The 23341-nt window shown below is 48.8% G+C and overlaps 1 protein-coding gene across 3 annotated transcripts in view; it reads left to right on the forward strand.

Moving 5' to 3' along the window:
• The first annotated feature begins 10724 nt into the window (after positions 1-10724).
• Positions 10725-23341, forward strand: part of ATE1 (arginyltransferase 1) — a 409370-nt gene continuing 396753 nt past the window's right edge. The window contains exon 1 of one of the 3 annotated variants that reach the window (XM_085602676.1): positions 10725-10852. In XM_085602676.1, the coding sequence (XP_085458802.1) occupies positions 10768-10852 (85 nt within the window). In that variant the 5' untranslated portion in view covers positions 10725-10767. The remainder of the gene's footprint in view (positions 10853-23341) is intronic. The other 2 variants (XM_085602719.1, XM_085602709.1) reach the window with 2 other exon arrangements.

Here is a 23341-nt window from a genome sequence, read left to right on the forward strand (position 1 = left end):
GAATTCGAGAAAACATTTGATCATAGAACAGAGTCCTTCGCAGCAGACAGAGACTTGCTAGAGCTCCGACAGGGGAACATGGACCTGATTTCCTACTTAAACAGCTTTCGTCGGCTGGTGGCCGAAACTGATTGGCCGGAGTCTAAGCAAGCCGCCATTTTTTATCAGGGGTTGAAAGAGGAGCTGAAGGACGTCCTCGCTCAGATCGATCCACAACCTCAAACATGTACCGCCCTCATCGAACTGACCTTACGACTGGATCACGGTCTGAAAGAACGGAAGGGAGACCACAAGAAGAAGGACCGGTACTCCCCACAACCCGATCGGGTTCCTTCTATGGAACATACCGTGACCCGGCCAGAACTTATGGAAGTAGGGGCAGTTAGAGCGTCGTTGACTCTGAGCGAAAAGGACCATAGACGGAAACAAGGCCTTTGTCTCTACTGTGGAAAGAAGGGACACTTCCTCCGTGATTGTCCCGTTAGACCGAAATACGGTCGCTCCCGACCGGGGCAAATGGCCGCCGTAACCACAGGCAAGGACTCGGAAAACTACAAGGCTTGAAGGTACAAGAAGGGGAACCATCAAGCGAATACATTATCCCTTCTATGACCCAAAACGCTTTCTTGGATTCAAAACACTTCTTCATAGCGTTGGATCTCTGCGTCAACCAAGACCTCAAAAGAATAAAGGCCATGGTGGATTCCGGTGCCACAGGGTGCTTTATGGATCGCAAGGAAGCACAAAGGCTGAAGATACGTCTCATTCCCAAACGGACTCCTGAACGCGTCTATGCAGGGGATGGCAAGGAGTTGGAGTCAGGCCCCATCAGTTATGTCACCGAAGAACACGAACTCGTCTGTGGGGGGTATCACCATGAATGGATCTCCTTTCAAGTTATCCAAGCACCTCACTACGGAGTGATACTGGGTCTTCCCTGGTTACGGAGACACGAACCAACCATACACTGGACCAACATGAGGTTGTCCCTCCAGTCCGCCTACTGTCAGGCTGTGTGTAACCGAGCACCCCCACGGCCTTCGGAAACCCTAGCCGCTTGTTTTCACCTGGCCACTGTGGCAGAAAAAGACGTGTCCATACCCAAGTGCTACGAGAGATACGCTGAGGTGTTCAGTGACACCAGGGCAGAAGAATTGCCCCAACACCGGACCTATGATTGCCGGATAGAACTGGTTCCGGGAGCGGCGATACCATGCGGTAGGATTTATGCACTGACTGCCCCAGAAACTCTCCACCTCCGGGAACACCTCGACAAATACCTGGCCCTGGGGTTTATCCGCCCCTCCAGATCGCCGGCGGCTTCTCCCCTCTTCTTCATACCTAAGGCCAATGGAGAGTTGAGATGCTGTATCGATTACAGAGCGTTGAATGCCATCACCGTCGGAAACCAATACCCGTTGCCTCTGATCCCCGTTCTTTTGGAACAGGTGCGAACAGCAACGATATACACCAAGTTGGACCTTCGAGGGGCGTATCACCTGGTCCGTATGCGCGAAGGCGATGAATGGAAGACAGCCTTCAAAACGCGGTACGGGCTGTTCGAGTATTTGGTCGTGCCCTTCGGGCTATGCAATGCCCCCGCCGCATTCCAGTTTTTCCTCAACGACGTCCTGAAGGACTTCTTGGACCGGTTCGTTGTCGTCTATATAGACGATATCCTGGTTTATTCTGCTGACGAAGAAGAACACGAGGTCCATGTAGGACATGTATTACAAGCACTTCAAGACCACAGACTGTTCTGCAAGATAACCAAATGCGAGTTTCACGTGACCTCCGTGGAATTCCTAGGGGTCATACTTACCCCCTCGGGCCAGGTTATGGCAGAAAGAAAAGTAAAGGCGATCACCGACTGGCCACAACCACAGAACGTGAGGGACGTTCAGAGTTTTCTGTGATTCGCCAACTTCTACAGACGGTTCATCCACGATTTCTCGGACAAGGTAACCCCTCTCACCAGTCTGACGCGAAAGAAGACGCCTTTCCGCTGGTCTGACGAGGCACAAGAGGCGTTCGAACTCCTCAAAAAGTCCTTTAAGTCTGCTCCCGTTCTTGCCCATGCCCGTCCTGAGACGCCCTTCATTGTAGAAGCCGATGCCTCCGAAGTGGCGGTGGGAGCCGTTTTGTCCCAGCGACATGAAGAGACAGGACACCTCCATCCCATCGCTTTCATGTCTAGAAAACTCAAGTCAGCGGAACAAAATTACACCATCGCCGAGAAAGAACTTCTGGCCATTCGGGATGCGTTTCTGGAGTGGAGACATTGTCTGCTAGGAGCTATCCATCAAGTGACAGTCTACACAGATCACAGAAACCTCCAGTTCATGCGAGCAGCCCGCCATCTCACCCCTCGCCAACTTCGTTGGATGTTGTTCTTTGCTGAGTTCCACTTCATTGTCACGTTTCGCCCTGGCCGAGATAATAAGAAGGCCGATACACTCACGAGGCAAGAAAACCCAACGCAACAGCCTAAAATGGAGGAGAGGGCCATTATCGAGCCTAGCCGAGTGATCGGTGCCACACACACAGACATGTTCCTACAAAAGATTCAGCGAGGGATACAATCTTTTACCTGAAAAACCTGGCTGAAACGACACCCGGAATGGCGGAGCCGGCAAAGTCTTCCCATGAAAGGTCAACAACTCTTAGTCCCAACACAAGAACTGAAAAAGACGGTATTCGCCTGGTGTCATGACCTTCCCTGTGCAGGGCATACCGGAGGGAAGACCTTGGAGAGAGTGCTACGGCAATTCTGGTGGCCAACGGTTCGTCCTGACGTGCTTTCTTGGGTAAAAAGCTGCTCCACCTGCGCTCAGATGAAGGCCCACACCTGACACTCCATGGGAACGGTTTTCGGTGGAATTCATCATAGGGTTACCCCGAGACCAAGGGTGCACCGCAATCGTGGTAGTGGTTTATTATTTGTCAAAAATGGGGCATTTCATCGCCTGTAAACAGGTCCCGACCGCTGGACTGTTAGCCAAACTACTACTAACTCAAGTAATCCGACTCCATGGCCTTCCGAAAGTCATCGTATCTGATAGAGGGGCCCAGTTCACAACTCGTTTCTGGAAGACCTGGTGCTCCGAATTCAAGATTGAATCATCACTGTCCACCAGTTTTCGCCCCCAAACAGACGGACAGACCGAAAGGCTCAATCAAACCTTGAAACAATATCTAAGGTGTTATGTCAACAACAACAACACAGAAGCATGGGTAGAGTGGCTATGGGTAGCAGAGATAGCGTATAATTACGCCAAACACGCCTCCACACAACACACTCCTTTCTTTAGCACTTATGGTTTTCACCCCCGTTTTACTCCACTAATTCTTCCCAGTCAGAACTCCAAACTCCCCGATGTACAAGCAAGACTCGATCACATCCGTACCACATTGATAGACACCCGGAATAATCTGCTCCAAGCCAAGACAAGGTACAAAGCCCAGGCAGACAAACATCGATGACCAGGCCCCATCTATAAGAAAGGGGAGTGGGTCTGGCTGTCAACGAAACACATAAAATTTAAGAAGCATAGTGTGTTTCACCCCAAGTTCATCGGCCCTTACCGAGTAATTAAACACATCAATCCAGTCGCAGTAAAACTCAAATTGCCTCCTCACCTCCGTTTGCATCCTGTCTTCCATGTTTCCCTACTGAAACCTTCTCATTGCCCGATAAAGAAGAAGCCCATACCCATATGGGTACAACAAGATCTCGAGTATGAGGTCCAGGGAATCCTAGATTCCAAAATTGTTCGGCAGAAACTCTGGTACCTGGTGGCATGGAAAGGGTATGGCCCGGAAGAAAACTCTTGGGAACCGGCAGAGGCGGTGCATGCAGACCGTCTGATTACGGCATTTCATGACCGGTATCCAGGTAAGCCGGGTGCTAGTCAGTGTCCTCCAAAAGGTGGATGTACTGTCAGGCAGCGCGCCCGGTAAACACTGACTGTCCACACACAGACAGACAGTTTCCGTTCGGGAACTACATCTCCCGACAGGCATGGCGCGAGTCACGCCCCACGTGACTTGGACGCCGTGCAAAGTTCCGCCACTTTACCCTGCCGGAAGAACAAGCTGTGCTGGATATTCTTCCCAGGATCTCAGTCCCGACTTATCCACGGCGTTTCCTGATCCGATCGCGGAGCCTCTCCATCCAGTCCCGGTACCGTGAGTACTCCAGGAGAGATTATTGTTGAGAGGGTGTGGTTACTTCCGAACGCGCTCCTCCGTTGGCGAGACTGCTTTCCGCGTCTCATGCAGAGGAGCGCCTGGGCACCCCGTCCATCCTGTTCCTTCCTGAGGGGCCCTCGAATCACGTCGCTTGCAAAGGAGCGTTTTGGCACTCCTCTTTCCGTTTATTCGTTGCTCTTGATAGCAGCAGAGTGTCCTCTGAGGTAAGAGGAACACCGCGCTCGTCTCTCTGTTGGCGAGACCCTTTGCCCAGGTCTCATGCAGGGGAACGCTTAAACGCCTAAGGCCATCAACTTTCACGTACGCTCCTCTGTTGGAAGGGGCAGTTATCCTGTCCCATTGCAGAGGAACGTAGGAAGCCCTGCCACAACAGATAGTGGCGGTTGGGCAGAACTACGAGTGGAAAGACAGTTATTTCCACGCAGGGAGCTATAGTTGTCCCAGGAAACAAAGACCAAACGCTTCTTGTACAGCGACGGCTGATGGGCTCAGCCTGTATTGTAGTGGGTTTATAAATGCATTGCTTCGAAGGTGATGATATCTATGCTACGAAATAGCTCATCACGTACACCTGCACGTTATTTGTTTCTTTGTTCCAGGAGAGAGAAAAGGAATAGAAGGGTGAACCTAAGAACACTGCATTGCCCTACGACCTGGTTTATCGCTTTCCTCGGGTAGGTGAGGAGGACTTTCCACCCTTACTCAGGGTAGAGGGAGAGCGAGGGTGTTGATAACGAAGTGTCTGATGATAGCGTGCATGCTTGATGTGTTCTCCTTTCTGGTCCCTTGCAGGCTGAATCAGTGTACTCACCCCCTTCACTCTTCTGGCAGGATTTGCATCGTTTTCTTCCTTTACAGGTAGGGGGCTTGACTGTATAGGAATTCCACTGTTCTCCATTGTCTGAGGTGATAGGTGGGGGTGAGCAACAAGAATTAATAGTGTGTTTCTTGTCTCTTCTTCCAGATCTCCCTCCATGCAGTCCCTACCCTTTCCTTCCCTCGCTTGACTACTTCACTAGTCCATGTTTATATCTATTCCGGACTTGGGGCAGTCAAGAGGTGGACCCCATTGAGCATTAGCGCAACTCCGAGGAAACCTGACAGTGATCTTGTCAAAGTTCGCTTTGAAAGGAAAGTAAAGAAGTGGGAAAGTAGATACCCATTACCCCTTCGCATAAGTAAAGTATACAAATGTTCAGTCAAACTCAGTGATGGGAAAGTGTGACACATGAACAGACTAGCCAAGTGTAGCTATGACGGCAAACAGCTGATTCAGCCTTGTGCAAGAAATGCCGAGGATGACTTATGGGTTGATTATGATAAGGCTTTCCTGTTTTCAGTTTCTATTTTTGGTGAATTCTGGTGGGGTTTTTTGTGTTTTCTAGTCATTTCAATACCTTAAAAAAACAGTGGTTATCAGTGGTTACACATTTTTGCGGCATTAAAAACATCAGAAACAGTGTTTTTCCTGTGCTTATGGAATGTTTTGCTTTTATTATTGCTTGCTTCCTGCACTGATGCATGGTATAATGACAGTGTACATACCGTGTATATGTTTCCAAATACATTTTTACAAATAAAACTTATTGTAGCACACCATACTATACGTCTTTAGAGAGTGTTTGGTCATGAGTGTTTGCTCTTTCCGCCCATGTAAACTTTTATATGTGAAAGGGCCCTCTCAACATTGCCACTGAAGATGGGCAACGCCAAAACATAAATTAAAGTAATAATCAGCTCTTGTTTTTATTTGTTGCCCTTCTCCTATCATAAAGTTCAGATCTTGAACCCTTTTGTCTCTTTGTGGCTTGGCCACTGCAGTGCTCAGTAACTCAGTCTTACAGATTGTTCCCTTCAGTCTCTTTAGCTGGTCAGAAACTCTGGGCCCAGAATGGTGTTGGGTCCGGCCAAAATAGACCATGCAACTCCTGCCTTAACTTCACTACACTGGCTTACTGTTAAACAACGAGTATTTTTCAAACCCTCATGCTTGCTACATGAAACCTTAAATGTTATGTTGCACGTTCCCCTCAGATTGTGTGTAACCATGTACTACCACCCTCGGGCTCTCAAGTCATAAACACAATGTATCCTTCAAATCTTAAAGGTGAGGATAGAATTGCTAGGTGGCTGGGCCTTCTCAGTGATGGCAACTTCCCACTAGTGTAAGACCAAGTTTCTGAACTTTTCTAAGGCACAAAAGACCTTGTTTTATCTAGTTATAGGAGTCTTAGAAAACAGTAAATTGAATTAATTCAATACTAATTTGCATTAATACATTTGATGGCAATAGTATTACGAAAGCAAAGTTAAATCTCCGGGCCTCTGTGAAGTAGAGGCTGAAAATTAGCTCCCAAGGTGGGACTAGGTGTCTTTTATCTACTGCCACATTTCATGTTTCTAGGAGAAATACATCTTCATAGAGGGCTGGGCTGGCAGGGATTGATGTGTAACTTATTCTAGAAAGATTTATGCTTCACGTTCTTTTATTATTTAATGGCTGATGGGGAAAAACATTTGAAGTGAAAGGAATGGTGTGGAAGCAAGACTGATGAATTCCTTGGTCTCTCCACAGAGAAATCGCTTCCACTGCAATATATAATAATTATTTTTTCTTGCACATCGAACCCTTGCTCTCTTTTAAATGATCACCCCAGTTAACAATAAAAAAGCACCCTGCATGCCCATCCCATTATTGGCCTCTTTCATAGCGTGCATTCTGAATGCCCGTGCCATCTTTTACTTATTTGCTTTAATAATAGACATGTAGCACTATCATTCAGATCCTGCATCACTCTGGTACGAACATATTTCACATTGAAAGTATTCACGAAGTTCCTCATTTACTAAACATGTATCCATTCCTGGGATTTCCTTTTTTGTAAACAACGTTTATCAAGTGTATTATTCTGGTGCAGCCACATAAAGTTAACGGAGTCTGCAGCTTTGATCCTGTTTGGAGCTATTAATGGTTGTAAGACCGTTTGCGCACCAGAGCAGATTGGTTTTGGCACTCCAGTGGTTCTTCAGTGACAAAGGTGAATAACGTATGAAAACAGTCTTTTCGCCTTTCCCAGAGTATTGTTCTGTTGTCACAATTTACATCAATCAGTGAAATCTATTTCAGTTCATCGTGTAATGCGCACAAAGTGAAAAGATAGGCGCAGAAATCATGTCTGAACAATATTTCACTCTTGGACCCAGGACTGGCTTTTGGCATGGCATGGGCGAGCTGTGCCGAGGCGCCAATCTTCAGAGGGGTGAAAAGAACTATTTGCATAAATGTGCTACACCCAGCAACGCCCCCTACCTTGGCTGGAGTGATTCCGTTTAAAGTACTCTCAATCGTTCTTAACGTGCTGCAATCAATGTCTTTTAGCTCCCATTAACCCCCTACCTTGCCCTCCCATCAACCCCTCACCCTCTGCCGCCACTGATCTGTGAAAAAGGCATACCAGCAAGGGCGGCATATTTCCTTCTGTCCAAGGGAGTGATTGGGCCGTCTCTGTGTGCACCTCTCAAATTGGGCCCTGTGCATTTTTGATGTTTTAAACAAAAGCTCTGTATTGTAAACATAATGACATAATTTAGCATCTGCTGCATTATAATTTGTAGTTTTCAACACATTGTTTTTGATCTGATAAAACTGGAAAGAATGACAAAGAGTCAACAGTGCCGCGTTCTTTGCATAAGTCACATGGTTGTGCACTTTTCAGTCATTGCTTGCTGCTTTACGCAGTCAAGCAAGTACTAAAACGGCAAAATCTTTTTTCAGTCACATCATATAAATGTGTGTTTAAGAAAATAATTATTGCTACAGAAAGAGCCTCTATCAGCCACATTCTTTGAGCATTTGGGGACAATTGCCAAGTTAAAAATTCAGTTTGTTCGCAGCAGTATTAGCCTTAATGAAAACAGCGACCTCCAGGCAAAACTTCTACTAAAGATTTACTAATCTGATTTAAATGAGTTATTGGATGAAAGCAGCTGCTCAAATACGGCGATGAGGAAGGAACATGTAGGGGAAGCTGCCAGTATTGATGAAACATCAGTGAACTCGTCAAAAGGACAAAGTAGGAGAGTGTGTTAACTCCCGATTTGAGATGCCTGCTTCAGATTTTCGGGGGAGGGAGGGTTCTGAGGACTCAGCCCCCCACAATCCTACCTACTGGGAGGTGTGCCACTGCTACAGCGCTGACTGGGCACCATTAAACGCATCGCATCAGCCTGTCTCAATATGTTTGGTACTGCTTTGGCGTCCTCAAGTGGCCAAGCAGTGCAACAAATGCGAAAAATCAGTGACACTCGGTTTCAACCGGGTCAGCTGATTTTTATCCGGTAGGGTACTGTCCGGGACAATCGTATTAAACCGATTTCTGGACAGCCTAATTATGATGAACCTTGTAATGTTAACAGGTCATCTAATGTGCATGATGAATTGCTGGCAAGAAACAGTGGTTCTGATGAAGATGTCCAACCTAATTTCTCTGCACCAACTAATCACCACCCATCTGATCAGAGTGATGAAAAAGATCCACACTCTGACCCTGATGTTGTGGTTGACAAGTCAATTAATATGCATAATGAATTGTTTGCAAGTAACAGTGGTTATGATGATGGTGCTATCCATACTTCCAGGGCACCTACTGATCACTACCCACCTTGTCTAGGTGATGTAACAAGTTAAGACTCAGATGTTGGTGCGGACAGTCACAGTGTCTCTGGAAGATTCGGTAGACCCATCAGCAAACCCAAAAAATACGATGACTTTATTTGTGACCAACTTTTCTTTTGTGCAATGTTCAAAGAGGGGAAGATGTGTTGTAACGGTACCACTGCCGCATGCCAAGGCTTTGGCACGCGACGGTGAATGACGTGATCAACTGCACACTATTGCACGCGGCCAAGTTAGCATTATCTATTGGTCCCCCAATGTTCCACTGACAGTTTTTCCCGTTATTCTGTGTGTAAACAGTTATGTTACACTGGCACCGTCCGTTATCAGAGAGCTGCAGAGCCATTCACATGTGCAGGGGCTGTTAATAAAAAGTTCTTCTTCGAACCTATTTCAACTTGCTGTCTTCATTACCACAGGGCCTAAGCGCGAACTACCCCAAATAGCCAAAAACAATGGCTTAGCAAGGGGGGGAAAGGCCTAGCAGCGAAGGGGTTAAAGCTCCTCAACTGTTTCTTACTATCACTTCCACATTTGTTCAGGAAGACCCCATCAACATTGAACAAGCATTGGCAAAGCCAATGGATCTCAGCAATGCCCGAGCTATTGGCCCTTTTCAATATGAATGTATTTTGGCCATGTTGTCTGGCAGCACGTCCACTTTTTAGCATGGCTGAAAATCACAGAAAAAAACCTACGATGTGCCCAGCACAGGACATATCATATCGCTTTTTAGGTCTCGCCTGACCCGGCGCATGCGCTGATCTGGCGAGACTTATTGAGAGGGCTCCAAAAAGTGCTACAGGCCCGCCTAGAGCTACAGTGCATGTGCGCGGGCGCGCGCGCAGCGCTTTACCACGATTACTTTCACTTTTGCGGCCGCACGGCCGCTTTGATGTTTGATCGCGATCACTTTCAATTTCGCTTTGCATAGCCAATAGGTCTCGCTTTTGGGACCTTATAAGTAATTAGTTATGCAACTGTTGCATGGCTAAACACTTATAAGGTCCCAAAGGCGAGAACTATTGGCTATGCCAATGCTTGTTTGTGTTGGGAGCGGCAGGACAATAAACTCAACATAAAGGGCAGGACTTGCCGTTGCCTCAACATCCTGCAATTCTTGACTTTCAGCCATGCTGAACAGCAGATGCGCTTCTAGACAACATGGCTAAAAGACATTCACATTGACAAAGCCAACAGCTCAGGCATTGGTAATGCTTGTTATATTCTTTTATTCCATAGCTTCCACCTATGCCCTGTGTTCTTACGCCCACAATGACACGTGTGCAACAAGGTACAACTGTCCAAGACTTTTTAACTAATTCTTACTGCAGAACGAATATACAATTCCTCTTTTCCTACCAAGATGTGCACCCTATTGCCCACCATATTGTACTCCTAGACTGCCCCCAATTAATACTCTTTCCTTGTGTGCTATATGGCCTGTTGGTGCTTTCACTTCTCTCAGTGTCCATGTATACACCGCCTTGCCGCTAAGGTATTCCCTCTATCTGTACTACAACTACACTGGTAGACTACTTCACCGTTATGCAAGTTAAGTGCTCGCTGTTGACATTAGCATCAAGCTTTGTTTGTAGAACAAATCACACGTTTTAACCCCAAGAGGGCGAACTCAACTTGTGCTTTCCATATTGATAAATTGGATGAATTACACGTCATAATACCTGTCAATACACCTTTTCTTTGCAGCAACCTGTCAAATTTAGTGCTATATAAAACAAGCTATTTCCAACGCGGCTAGAACCCATACAAGTACCTAGTATCGAAAAGAAGCAGTCTACCCTGCGTTCACCCATCCCCGCCCTCGTGTTATAGGAGGGGCAACAAGGGCCGCCCTTCCACAGAGCAATACAGGCGCCATGCCCTCTCTAACGGAGTATCGGGGATTGCGGGAGCGCGGCCGCTGTGGATACTGCGGCGCCATCGAGGGCAAGGTGAAACACGGTATGGCGGCATATAGTTCACTGAAGCGCGGATCTCAGTTCGTTTCGCATTGTTACGCAATTACAGGGATCCCGTCCTTAAGGTAGGCGCACGGGCCACATTCCTGTCTGCGTGACTGCCGCCTCCAATAAACGACCCCGTCTGCAGACAACGCTCTCCCGCAACCTATGCAGCCAGCAGAGCAGACCATCAACGGTCGACTCATGGCGCACAGCTGACGCTGTCCTCTGCGCGTGTGTGTCATCTGTTTACTTCCGGACGTCCCGCGCTGACCTGTTGCATGGCAACGTGATCATGTTTCAAATGAGAGAGATCTAATCAAAGAACTAGATGGATAACTAAGTTCTAGAATTGTGCTAGTAGTTCTTCAAAGTGGGCAGGTACCCAAAGTACTGAGAACCTCTCTTCTTTTATTTGAAAGGGAGCATTCAGTACTTCTTATGTAGTGCGCAGTACTTTAATGAGGGGAGACACTTCTCAGTAGCAAAAAGGTACTGTGGGAAACTGCTGGCTTGAAGGAATCCAGGGCAAATTGTTCCAATAGTTTTTTAGGTCTCGCCTGCCTCTCCTAGGCATAACGTAATCCGTATGAAGGGTGAAACGCCACCTATTGCCAGGTAATTTCTTCTGCCACTTGCCATTGGTTAACTCAGGCATTGCTTTTGTCAGCGGGCTTATTATTGGCTGTGGATCCAAAACGTCACTTCCGTTTATTCTGGAAGCAGCACTGCCTAATTACAGTTTTCATCCGCTTTAGGCATTTTAGCTTAAAAAAAATTAAGTAGTTCGGGATTGCGGCGTTTTGTAGTTTTGGCGGAAAGTGCGATTTTACTTTGCAAGGCAGGAACTATGACTGCGGTGAGTGGTCGACGCTGCAGCAGACAGCAAAACTTGTGCATTGGTCATTGCTGTTCTACCTTTGCCACTTGCATGAAAAGAGGGGTGGGGGATACTTGTATATCATGGTTTTTGCATAACGTGCCAACTTTTTTCAGGGCTCGGCTCGTTCACGGACTCTACGAGCCAGCTCAGATCCGTGGTTTGGCTCTCTCCCTTAATCTGTTGGCTCGTCCGCCTCTAGTGTTTATAATTTTGAAATTCAACAAATAGAACACCATCTATCACTCCTTCTCAGGGGCAGCACCCTGAACACGGAAGAACGAGGAGTTAGCCATCAAATATCCCCATAAACTGAAACTACAGCTCGGAACACAGGAAATACACACCGTTCACTTTTTTAATACAAATATCTCTTTATAAACAGCAAGGACACAACAAATATGGATTTTTATCAATGACTGCATTTTCAAGTTTATGTTATGTCAAGTTATATATGTCATATAGCTGCACCTCTGGCAACTCTAATTTTCTCCAACTGCAAAATCCCTTCTTGTCGACTTGAGACGGCTCGCGCTTTACTTATCAGTGTCAAGTTCCAGTCGTAATCATATCAGCGTTATATTGCTGCGTTTCTCACAAAGCTCATTTTCTCTGCGAACTGTAATGCACAATGCTAGAGACACGATGTGGGTTATCCCATATAAAACCACAAAAAACAACTAAAATAAAGTTCTGTAAATATGTGATTGCTGTGTAAAATGGATTAAAAAAATAAACTGTGAGGCACTCGTTTATTGTAAAGTGTGAAGGGACTGTCTGTCGGTTGTGCCTAGCCAAATTCACTACTACGAGCCTTGACAGTGTCAGCCCACTGAGGCGTAGATAACTCGGTGAGATGGCGTTTTGTTTTAGCCGCACATTACAATGCAGGGCCTTCCAGCGGCAGCGGCTCGTCAGGGTGCCTCCTTTGAAGTAGGTCGAACTACTTAAGTACATGCTATCATCTGTTCCTCACATGCTAGCGGCCGTGGGAGGTGTTTGGGGGAAGGGAACGGTTCTTCGCCCGTACCCTTTTTGCTGCATTATTTTGTGCATAAGCGTGACGTCTAGTGCGGACGGCCACCAGGCATCACTTGCCAGGCCTCGCAAACATTAAAAACGGGCGAATTTATTTTCACGCTACTTGGCACGACTTGAAATCAATTTGTACATTTAATCGGGAAGTGGGGATGCGCATCCACTGTGCTGCTTGCTCCAAAACCGGTTACCTCCCTCCTACAAAGTGTGCCAGCTTCGTAGTCAATTCTGTATCCAGTTCTAATGGCATGTTTACCTAACTAGCCTTTGCTATGCGATAGGTCTTGCATTTATGCGAGTTTAAGCTATTGGTATTGTAAATAACAAAGCCTTTTATTTATGTTTTAAAAACAAAAACAAAAATAAAAGGCATTGTTATTTGCAATGTCAATAGCTCAAACTCGTGTAAATGCAAGACCTATTCCATTGCAAATGCTTGTTTTAAGTTGCATTTGTACATGGCCACCTTTCCAGAGAAAAATATTAGCTTCTTGTTGACGTTTTGCGATTCTGCTAAGGCTTGAATATGATGCTTAGACAGAACTTTCAATAAAACCGTCTGCATCAGTTTTCAACATTACCTTTCAGTCTTTGTTTACGTAATTATCTGTCAGCATTAGACCACAAATGCGTAAAGGCCATCATACTTCCATGGATGCCCACAATATGTCAAGGATTACCACCATTATTCCATTGGCTACACCGCCAAGGATAGGCACCATTATAGATGCTCCCAAATTATCACCATTATGCTAGTGACAGCATATTACCAAGGTTGGGCATCAACATGTCATGAATGCCTACCATACGCTAACCACATTTACAGTATACCCTAATTCGTAGACACACACAGAACCACATACGCTACCTCAAGCAGGAGAACTGCATCACAGAATACACATATGAATCATTTTTGATTCGTATGTCACATTTTAATTACAACCTCTTAAAATATCAAAGCAAAGGAAGGATAATGATTAACAATGACCATTATCAGTTTCAAACGTGTGGTCTGTGATGTTGGCTCACCAGAACGTTGGGGCCTAACAATGGAGATACACAATAACGGACACCACAACCTTAGTACACTGATTGGGCCGGAAGTCCAGAGTGACCAATGCCCGTTTATTTTTACCCTCTGGCCATGCCTAGCCAGAGGTTGATACAAAGTGTAGAGGCCCTTCCGAGCCAGGGGTCTCGGGTGGCAGTCCAAAAGAAACTTGAGCGCTACATCCCATCCCATCCCAAAACAATCACCACAAAGTTAGCACATGAAGTCAGTGAGTCTTTGGCTCGGTCTTGGGTTAGGCCTCAGTTCGTACCTTTGGGACTGGACTCCACGACTCGCCTGAGGGCTGTTTGGTGGCCTGGTGGCGACATCAGTTGCGGTAGTCCCAGCTTCCACAGTCATCGGGATGGTAGACCTACTGCAGTCTGATTATCCTCGAGACCCAGTGATTGGCTATCGGCGGCATCTTCTCCATTTTCAGCATGTCTAGGTGACCTCCAGTCGACGCTTGTGTCATGGACTCGTTTGAACCAGGATATGATCCGGGTGATGACTTCAGTTCCTTCCTGGACTGTGATGGTGGTCCCGTTGGTTTTCAGCACAGTCCACGCCTCAGGCTCGTACGAGGTATGAAACTTCCCTCCGCTGCGGCGATTCCTAACTAGGACGGTGCAGCCTGGCAGGATGTTTCTCGGCTTAGCATTTCTTTTCTTGCTAGCTCGCACATTGGTTGCTGTTCTCCGTGCTTGGGTCTGTGCGGGGTCGTACGGTTCTGGGGCCCATCCCTCAGCAGCGGGGAGCGTGTCTAGCCATGGCCCTGCCAGCATCAACGACCAAGGTGACCGCTGGGTGATACAGTGTGGGGTGCTGTGGTATTCCCGTAGGAAACTGTGCATGGCTACTTCTGGATCGATCTGTTTGGAAACGGCGATCCACAATAACTTATTGAGAGTCCTCATGAAGCATTCTGCTTCTCCGTTGGCTTGGGGCCATTGAGGGGTGATTTGGTGATGGTGGATTCCTAGCGATGCTAGCATGTCTTTGAACTTGGTCCCCTGAAAAGGGGGTCCATTGTCGGACTTGATCTGTTGTTGAAGTCCAAATAGCGAGAATGTTCTCTCTAGTACGGGTTGTAGGTGTACAAATGATGTGGACGCAATAACATCCACTATGGGATATTTTGTATGGCTGTCAATTATTACTGCAGTTACTCGTCCATCTGGGAAACTCCCGAAGTCTATGCTAATTCTCGCCCACGGAGTAGTGGTTGGGTCTTCCGTTATTACAGGGGCAGGATTTTCTTGGCTACTCATGAGCTGCCATGGCCAACAATTGCTCACGAGCGTGTCCACCGCAGCCTTGAGCCCAGGGAACCACACTTTCTCCCTCATGCGAGACGTCATTCGCATTGTTCCTTGGTACCCTTCGTGGGCTAAGGTCGTGGCTCACTCATGTAGGCTGGCGGGGATAACTATTTGAGATTTTCATAGTTCTCTTCCGTCTGCCGTGGTGCTCAGTTCATCGTGCACTCTCCAGAGTTTGTTCAGCCTGTCTCTGTCGGATTCATTCCATCCGTTTGCCCCATGTAGGAACTCTCCCCAGGACCCTCTCCTGAGTGAATGCAGTACCTTCATTAGTACAGTGTCCATTCCGGTTTCAGCCTTGATCTCATCTAGGGTGATGGCTCGCGGGCAGGACCATTGAGACACCATGTCTATGTATTCTTCTGTCTTTGTTTCTTGTTCACCGCCATCTCCATTGGTCTCTGGCAGGTGTCTTGATAGGAAATCTGTCAGATTCTTCGTTCCTGGTCGGTATACCACCTCCAACTGGTAGTGCTGCAGCTGTATGGCCCAGTGCTTGATTCTTGGTGGAGGGTGCCGTGCCGTGACTCGGAACAGCGGGATCAGTGGCTGGTGGTCGGTCACTTCCCTGAATGGATGTCTGCTGACGCACAGGTGAAAGTGGTTGCAGGCCCACTTGATGGCTAGCGCTTCCCTCTTGATCTGAAAATACCTGGACACTGTTGGCGGGAGTGCCTTGCTTGCAAAGGCAAGTGGGGTCCACTTTCCGGCTTCCGTCTCCTGGGTCAGGCGAGCCCCATGTCCAACGGGACTCGCGTCCACGAGGAGTTCTGTCGCTTGCGTGGTATCAAAATATGCCATGGGGGTTCTTCCCAGCAGCGTGTCTTTGATCTTTTGGAAGGCGTTTTCTTCTTGTCCCCACTTCCAGGTCACATCTTTCTTGCTCAGGGCACGTAGAGGTTCAGCTAGTGTTGCCAGGTTCGGTATGAACCTCCCGCAGTAGGTGGCCATTCCAAGGAAGCTTCTCACTTACGATGCTGACATTGGTGCAGTGGCTTGTTGTATCGCCTGCGATTTTCTAGGGTCTAATCTCACCCCGTCTTGGCTGAACACATACCCAAAGAATTCAATAGACTCTTGAAAGAACGAACACTTGTCTAGGTGGAGGGAGGCTCCATGCTCAGCGAGACGTTGAAGCGTGGCTCGGAGGTGGCGATGGTGTTCTTCCATGGTCGCGGAGTGTATCAGTATGTCATCGCTGACATTGAGTACTCCATGGAGTCCTGACAGTACCTCCCGGATAGTGTTCTGGAAGATCTCTGCGGCTGAGGATATGCTGAAGTTGAGTCTTTTGTATCGGCGTAGGCCCATGTGAGTCGTAAATGTTGTGATGTACCGGCTCTCTTCAGCTAGCCTCAGCTGGTGGTATCCTGCATTGAGGTCTAGCTTGGAGAACCAGCGTGACCCGTTGAGATCAGCTAGGATGTCATCTACGGTGGGCGTCAGGTGTTTTTCCCGCTTGATTGTTTGATTGGGTAGGCGCATGTAGTTACATAGCCGGATTTTTCCGGGCTGCTTTGGCTTCTCCGCGATCACCATGGGGGATATCCATGGCGTCGGACCTGTAACCTTCTCAATGGCGCGTTGTTGTTCTAGTTGTTGTAGCTCCTTCTCAACTAGGGTTTTCAGGTGGAATGGTACTCATCGGTGTCTCAGGGCTATTGGCTTTACTGCTTTGTCAATATGTAGTTTGATCGGGGCTGTCTTTATGCATCCGAGTCCTTTGAACAGTTGTGGGAAGAGGTTCAGGACTTCTTCAGTTTGGAGTGTCTTGATCGAGTTGGGAAATGTAACTAGGCCAGGGTCTTCGGCTGTGTGGCTGCCCACCAGAATGTCTACTTCTCTGTCGACCACCACGTGGAATGTGGTTGTGACTTCACGCCCTTCCGCTTTGACTTGAATGGTCATTTTTCGGTCTCGCAGACCTGCGTTGCAGTGCATATGCGCTGCTCGCTCTGCGAGGCTTTTTGTAATCGGGTAGATTTCAGAAGGGGACTTGAAGCCCCACCCATCATTCCTATTGGCTGGCATCATCGTTTATGCTAAACGTTGGCTTCCCATTGAAAACAAGGCTTCTTTGTTACCACCGCCCTGTCTCCTTTTGGGCTCGCCCATCCAGACAGGATTTTTCACTTGCGGCGTTACACGGTCTCCTTCCTTAGTCCTGTCGGCACTATGTTTTTCCAGTCGCCTTTGGCAAGGGCGGCCGCGTGTTTATTTTTGCATCGCGCTTTCACTTAAAGTTAAAGCGCGATGCAAATTTAAACAAGCAGCTGCCTTTGCTCAATGGCGAGAGCTTGTTAGCCTTGCTGCTTGCTGAGGGGACTGGAGTCGGAGTGGACCCGACACACTCTCTGCAACCAAGGTCATTTTTTCCGGTTCTGTGTGTAGATACCATTTCAGCTCGGAGCTCCTGCTGCTGATAGGCAGAAAGAGAAAGCAAATCGCTGATAGCCCTTGGAATGTTAAACCCAAACAAACACCGAGGACGCGCGCCTGGGGTTTGCTGCCTCTTCAGTGTGTTTATATACAGTAAATTTGGACGCCAGAAGTTTTGAACGGTATTAATTTTGACTAATATGTATTTTGTGGCCTCGACTTTGAGCGGAGAAGCACGTAAGGGGGAAGCAGTTTACTTCCACCCAGGCCTGCTGTGAATTATTAAACTGCAGGGCCAGTGTTTGTTGCCTCGGCTGCACGAGGACACTGATGTCATGCACGCTGCAGGCAGACTCCAAGATGTTTAGGCGGACCCCAGTGAACTTGCGGCGGTAGTCTACCAGAACATCATGCCATGCTCTTATGTATTTAAAGCAAAAGAATAAATCATGATTTTACAATAGCGCATCAGTTGACTTATTGCTGTTCTGTGACCAGGGCTTGGGAGGATTGCTGTTTGCGCCGTGTCATCGGTTTTCTAGCCAGCCACGCGTGAAGGCTTGTCATCTGCCTATATAATTGTACATCACCAGCCTGCCTCTAACTAGTCAACTGGGGCCGTACATTTTGTCTCGACATCAGGCTGGCCGGCGCCTGACAGGAGCTCTCTCATCATCCTGTCAGGGATATTGTAAGCAGGGCGCATCTTCTGCGGACTGCGGTGTCAGGTGGGACGGCAAGAGCTTCAGATTTCAGCTGATGTCTAAATGCCCATTCTGCCGGCCGACAGGATGCGACCCAAACTCTGAAGGTGTTAAAAGGGAGTAAGGCCTGTCCAGTGGCGTAACAAAGGCCCCCGCAGTGCGGGTGTTTGTGTGTGTGGGGGGTGAGGTGGGAGAGGGGGTAGGCGGGGGTACCCCAGGGCCCGCCAGCCCTCCCCTCAGCACAGTTACTTGACCTGAGAGCTCCTGAGTGAGTCCGTAGGGGGAGCCCGCCATGTACTTTGCAAGGAGGGGGGGGGGGCACTGTGCTTGTCTTTATTTGATATTGGTTAGGAGTGTACATCTACTAATAACGACCCAGCAGGATTTTGTAGAGCCATAGAGCTACTCCCCCCTTAAATACACGCTTGGTTTGCTTGTATCATCCAGGCCTGATTTTATTTCTGTGGCAGCAGTACAGCCCTGGTGTGAAGGAAAAGGCAGACATGTTTGGCACAGATCTGATGACGATCAGTGGAACTGAAAGCAAGAATACAACATTTACCAGAGTTATCTCAGTTTCTCTTAGAAGCAACTTTCTGATTTTCCATTTGAAATCAGCTGTTACCATCTGGCGGGCACCTTGCTTTACATTCTGCACAGAGCGGGACTGAAACAATAAAGCATTCCTGATAGCGCTGTCGATTCCGGTGGTGGACATTCACATTTTTTGTTTCATCATGAGAGTTCTTTCCAAGTGACCCCCATTACCTGTTGGAAGGGCTGCTGTGCGTATGTTGCTTATGTAAAGTCAATGCAACTCAGTTCCATTTGCAGCTTCAATCCTTGTGTGTGGACGTAAGGAGGACGTTTTCAAAAGTTAAAATAATCATTGGCATACCCACACACTGGATCAACGACTGCGCCAACACCCTCGCCCCTCTCAAGACCTCTACAACCAACCACACCAACAAGAAAGCCGCCTGGTCCACCGAGGACCTCCGGATCTCCAAGCACACCTGTCGGAAGCTGGAGAAGAAATGGCTCCACGACCGAACACCAGACAACCACACAGCCCTCAAGAGCGCCACCCGCAGACACCACCAACTCATCAGGACCGCCAAGAAGACCGCCTTCAAGGACCACATAGACAACAACGCACACAACACCAAAGAGCTCTTCAGTATCGTGAAAGAGCTCTCCAACCCCAGCTCCAACACCAACGACATCCCGCCATCTCAAAACCTATGCGACTCCCTGGCCACCTTCTTCCACCGCAAGATCACCGACATCAACGGCAGCTTCAACTCCGACCTCCCCGCACCCACCACCGAGTCCACCACCCCTGCGACCACCACTCGCACCAGTCGCCCGTCTGATCCAGCGTCAGCGACGTAGACACCATCAAAACCATGAACTCCATCCACTCCGGATCCCCGTCGGACCCCTGGCCTCACCACGTCTTCAACAAAGCCAGCACAACCATCGCGCCCCACCTCCGGAAAACAATCAACCTTCCCAGAAAGCTGGAAGCACGCCGAGATCAACGCCCTTCTGAAGAAGCCCAAGGAGGACCCCAAGGACCTCAAGAACTTCCGGCCCATCTCCCTGCTCCCTTTCCCGGCAAAAGTGACCGAGAAGATTGTCAACAAACAGCTGACCCGCTACCTCGAAGTTAACAACATCCTGGACCCTTCCCAATACGGTTTCCGCAGCAACCACAGCACCGAATACGGCCCTCATCGCCGCCACTGACGACATCCGGACCCTGATGGACAAAGGAGAAACAGCCGTCCTCATCCTCCTGGACTTATCAGCAGCCTTTGACACGGTCTGCCACCGCACCCTATCAGCACGCCTCCATGACGCCGGCATCCAAGAGAAGGCCCTGGCCTGGACCACATTCTTCCTTTCCTGGCAGAACCCAGAGCGTCCGCCTCCCCCCCCTTCCGCTCCAAAACCACCGAGATCATCTGCGGCGTCCCACAGGGATCCTCCCTCAGCCCGACGCTGTTCAATATCTACATGGCTCCTCTCGCCCACGTCGCACGACAACACAACCTCAACATCATCTCCTACGCCGACGACACCCAGCTGATCATATCTCTCACCGAAGATCCCCACACCGCCAAAGCTAACCTCCACAGAGGAATGAAGGCCGTAGCCGACTGGATGAAGGACAGCAGACTGAAGCTGAACTCAGACAAGACAGAGGTCCTCATTCTCGGACCCACCCCATCAGCCTGGGACGACTCTTGGTGGCCCACGTCACTAGGCACAGCACCGGAACCCACGGACCACGCACGCAACCTGGGGGTCATCCTCGACTCCACTCTCTCCATGACCAGGCAAGTCAACGCCGTCTCCGCGTCCTGCTTCAACACCCTCCGTATGCTCCACAGGATCTTCAAATGGCTCCCCCTCGACACGAGAAAAACCGTCACCCAGGCCCTCATCACCAACAGACTCGACTACGGGAACGCACTCTACTCAGGAACTACAAACAAGCTCCTGAGACGACTCCAACGCATCCAGAACGCCTCGGCCCGACTCATCCTCGACGTCCCCCGCCGCAGCCACATCACACCCCACCTGAGAGGCCTTCACTGGCTCCCTGTCAACAAAAGGATCACCTTCAAACTCCTCATCCACGCACACAAAGCACTGCACAACACCGGACCCACCTACCTCAACAACCGACTCAGCTTCCACACCCCCACCCGAAGCCTCCGCTCAGCCAACCTCGCCCTCGCCACAGTCCCCCGCATCCGAAAAACTACCGCCGGCGGCAGATCCTTCTCCTACCTCGCCGCCAAGACCTGGAACACTCTCCCTCTCATCCTACAACAGACCCTGGACCTGCTGGCCTTCAGAAGACTCCTCAAGACCTGGCTCTTCGACCAGTAAGCCCCCCCCTACCACACCCCCCAGCGCCTTGAGACCCTCTCGGGTATGTAGCACGCTTTACAAATGCAGTGATTGATTGATCGATTGATCTAGCTTTTGCTGCAAACCCTTGGACTTTTTCCATGTTTGTTTTGTTTTATCAGGTGTTATGGAAAACATTATTGTTGGGAGCGCTGCTGGGCCCTCGCCTTTATATAAAAAAATAAAAACATTGGCTAAAATCAAAAGATTTTTTTTTTATCACAAAAAGCACTTGCCATAGTCAACCCAGGCATTGAATGGGACCACTTTGTGTGTGATTGTGCTCCCTGTGAAAGGGCAGAATGCTGTCACTCGCAGTGAAGTTAGCAAGTGGCTGAAGATGGCTGACCGTTTTCACCATGCTGTATGCTGGAATGGGCAGACGAATCATAAAGGCTAATGTTGGTGGCTAGCCTTTTTTGAGGTGGGCGATTTCGTATGAGAATTCTGATCAAGATTTGATAACACACGTGGTAGTGCGGCAAACAGATCCCCTTGCTGCCTATACTTGTTCAGTATTAAAACTTCTCAAAGCCCTATCTTTAAAAACAAGCATTTGCAATGCAATAGGTCTCGCATTTGCGAAATTTTAAGCTATTGGCATTGTAAAGGACCTTTTATTGATATGTTTGCAAAACCAACACATAGATAAAAGGTTTGTCATTTACAATGCCAGTAGCTCAACGTCTCGCAAATGCGAGACCTATTGCATTGCAAATGCTTGTCCTTTTAGCGGCAGGGGGGGTCTGGCTGCCATACGTGAGGATCCTGACATGCGATGGAGATAGTGTGGGCCGTGGGTTGAGTCGTTTATTGTGTTGGCACCCCATCACATTCACCGAGGCTCCTGTGTCTATCAGCGCGGTAATCTGGGATCCGGCAATGTCTATGGCACACGTGGGCTGTGGCCGTCTCTTCCGTTTGAGGTCACTCGCAAATGAGATCAGATAGCACTCGCCCTCTTCATCAGTTGATGAGTCTTCGAGGTAGTGTTTCTGTCTAATAGGCATCCGGGTTACTCTTGGGTTTTCGGGCTCTTCCAGTGATAAGTGCTTGACTGCCCTCGATGGCGGCCTTCACCCTCGGGCTCCTGGACTTCGCGGGCCTCCTCTGCACGCTATTGTGAAGTGGTTGGGTGTGCCACACTTGGAACATGTTCGCCCTTGCGCTGGGCATTTTTCCTGCGGATGTTCCTCCCTGCCGCAGTATCCACAGCGAGAGCTTTGTGCACTTCTTCCTGGCCACTGTCCTCGGGCGCCTCTGTTCTGGGGCTTGATCGCGTCCACCCTCTCAGTCTTGATCGTAGCTGGTTTTTCCGCTTGTTGAGTGATCGCAATGTCCATTGCCATCACCCTAGCATCGGATAGATCGTGCGACCTGGCCATAATGAGGATGTCCTCCATGGTAATACCTGGCTGGCGCAGGATGAGGGTCCAAAGGTTCTTGTTCCAGCACCCTTGGATTACTTGTGCCCTCACCTCTGTTCTAGTGCAGGTGCTTGCCAGCTCACGCAGACGTGCGTGGAACGTGTCCATCGATTCCCCTTCCCTCTGACGCGCCTGGCGCAGCTTAAACCTCTCGTAATCCGGGTTTAGTTGTGGGTCGAAATGCGCGTTCAGGTTCCTGACAGCAGCATTGTAGTCATTTGGCGCTCCGGTGTTAGGAAGGTGGGCAAATAGCTTGTAGATTTCATTGCCTGCAAAGTGTAGCAGTAGGGACCTTTTTACCGCTCCGTCCGTCTCCCACGTCGCTGTAACGTAGTTGCCTAGCCTACTGATCCAGAGTGTCCATCTAGGAGACGCTGTGGCTGGGTCAATGAGGTCGCTGAATGGGGGCAGCACGTTGATCTGTGACGTCGGTTGTTGAGTTGAAATGAAATGAAATGAAACGGAGACTTGGAGAGCGCGAACCATTCACCCGAGGGTGTCAAGGCGCTTGCTGTTGGGAGCCCTGCTTGTTGGGTGGGCGGCTGAAGTTGAGGTGCTGCTTGAGCCGCTGGGTTTGACATGCTTGAATGTGTGTGGTGCCTCTTGTGCTGTGTCTTTCTTTCCACGTAGGTGTGGCTTGAGAGTGCTGATGGAAACTGGTACCTTGCTGGTTTCAAGTGCCTGTTGCTGCTGCAATGTGCGCTCTGAGATATTTTGCTGCTGCTGATGGGAGTGTACTGAGGCTCTTTCTATATGACCCCACC

This window comes from Triturus cristatus, chromosome 1_2 (genome assembly GCF_964204655.1).
Source record: "Triturus cristatus chromosome 1_2, aTriCri1.1, whole genome shotgun sequence".
Classification (NCBI taxonomy): domain Eukaryota; kingdom Metazoa; phylum Chordata; class Amphibia; order Caudata; family Salamandridae; genus Triturus; species Triturus cristatus.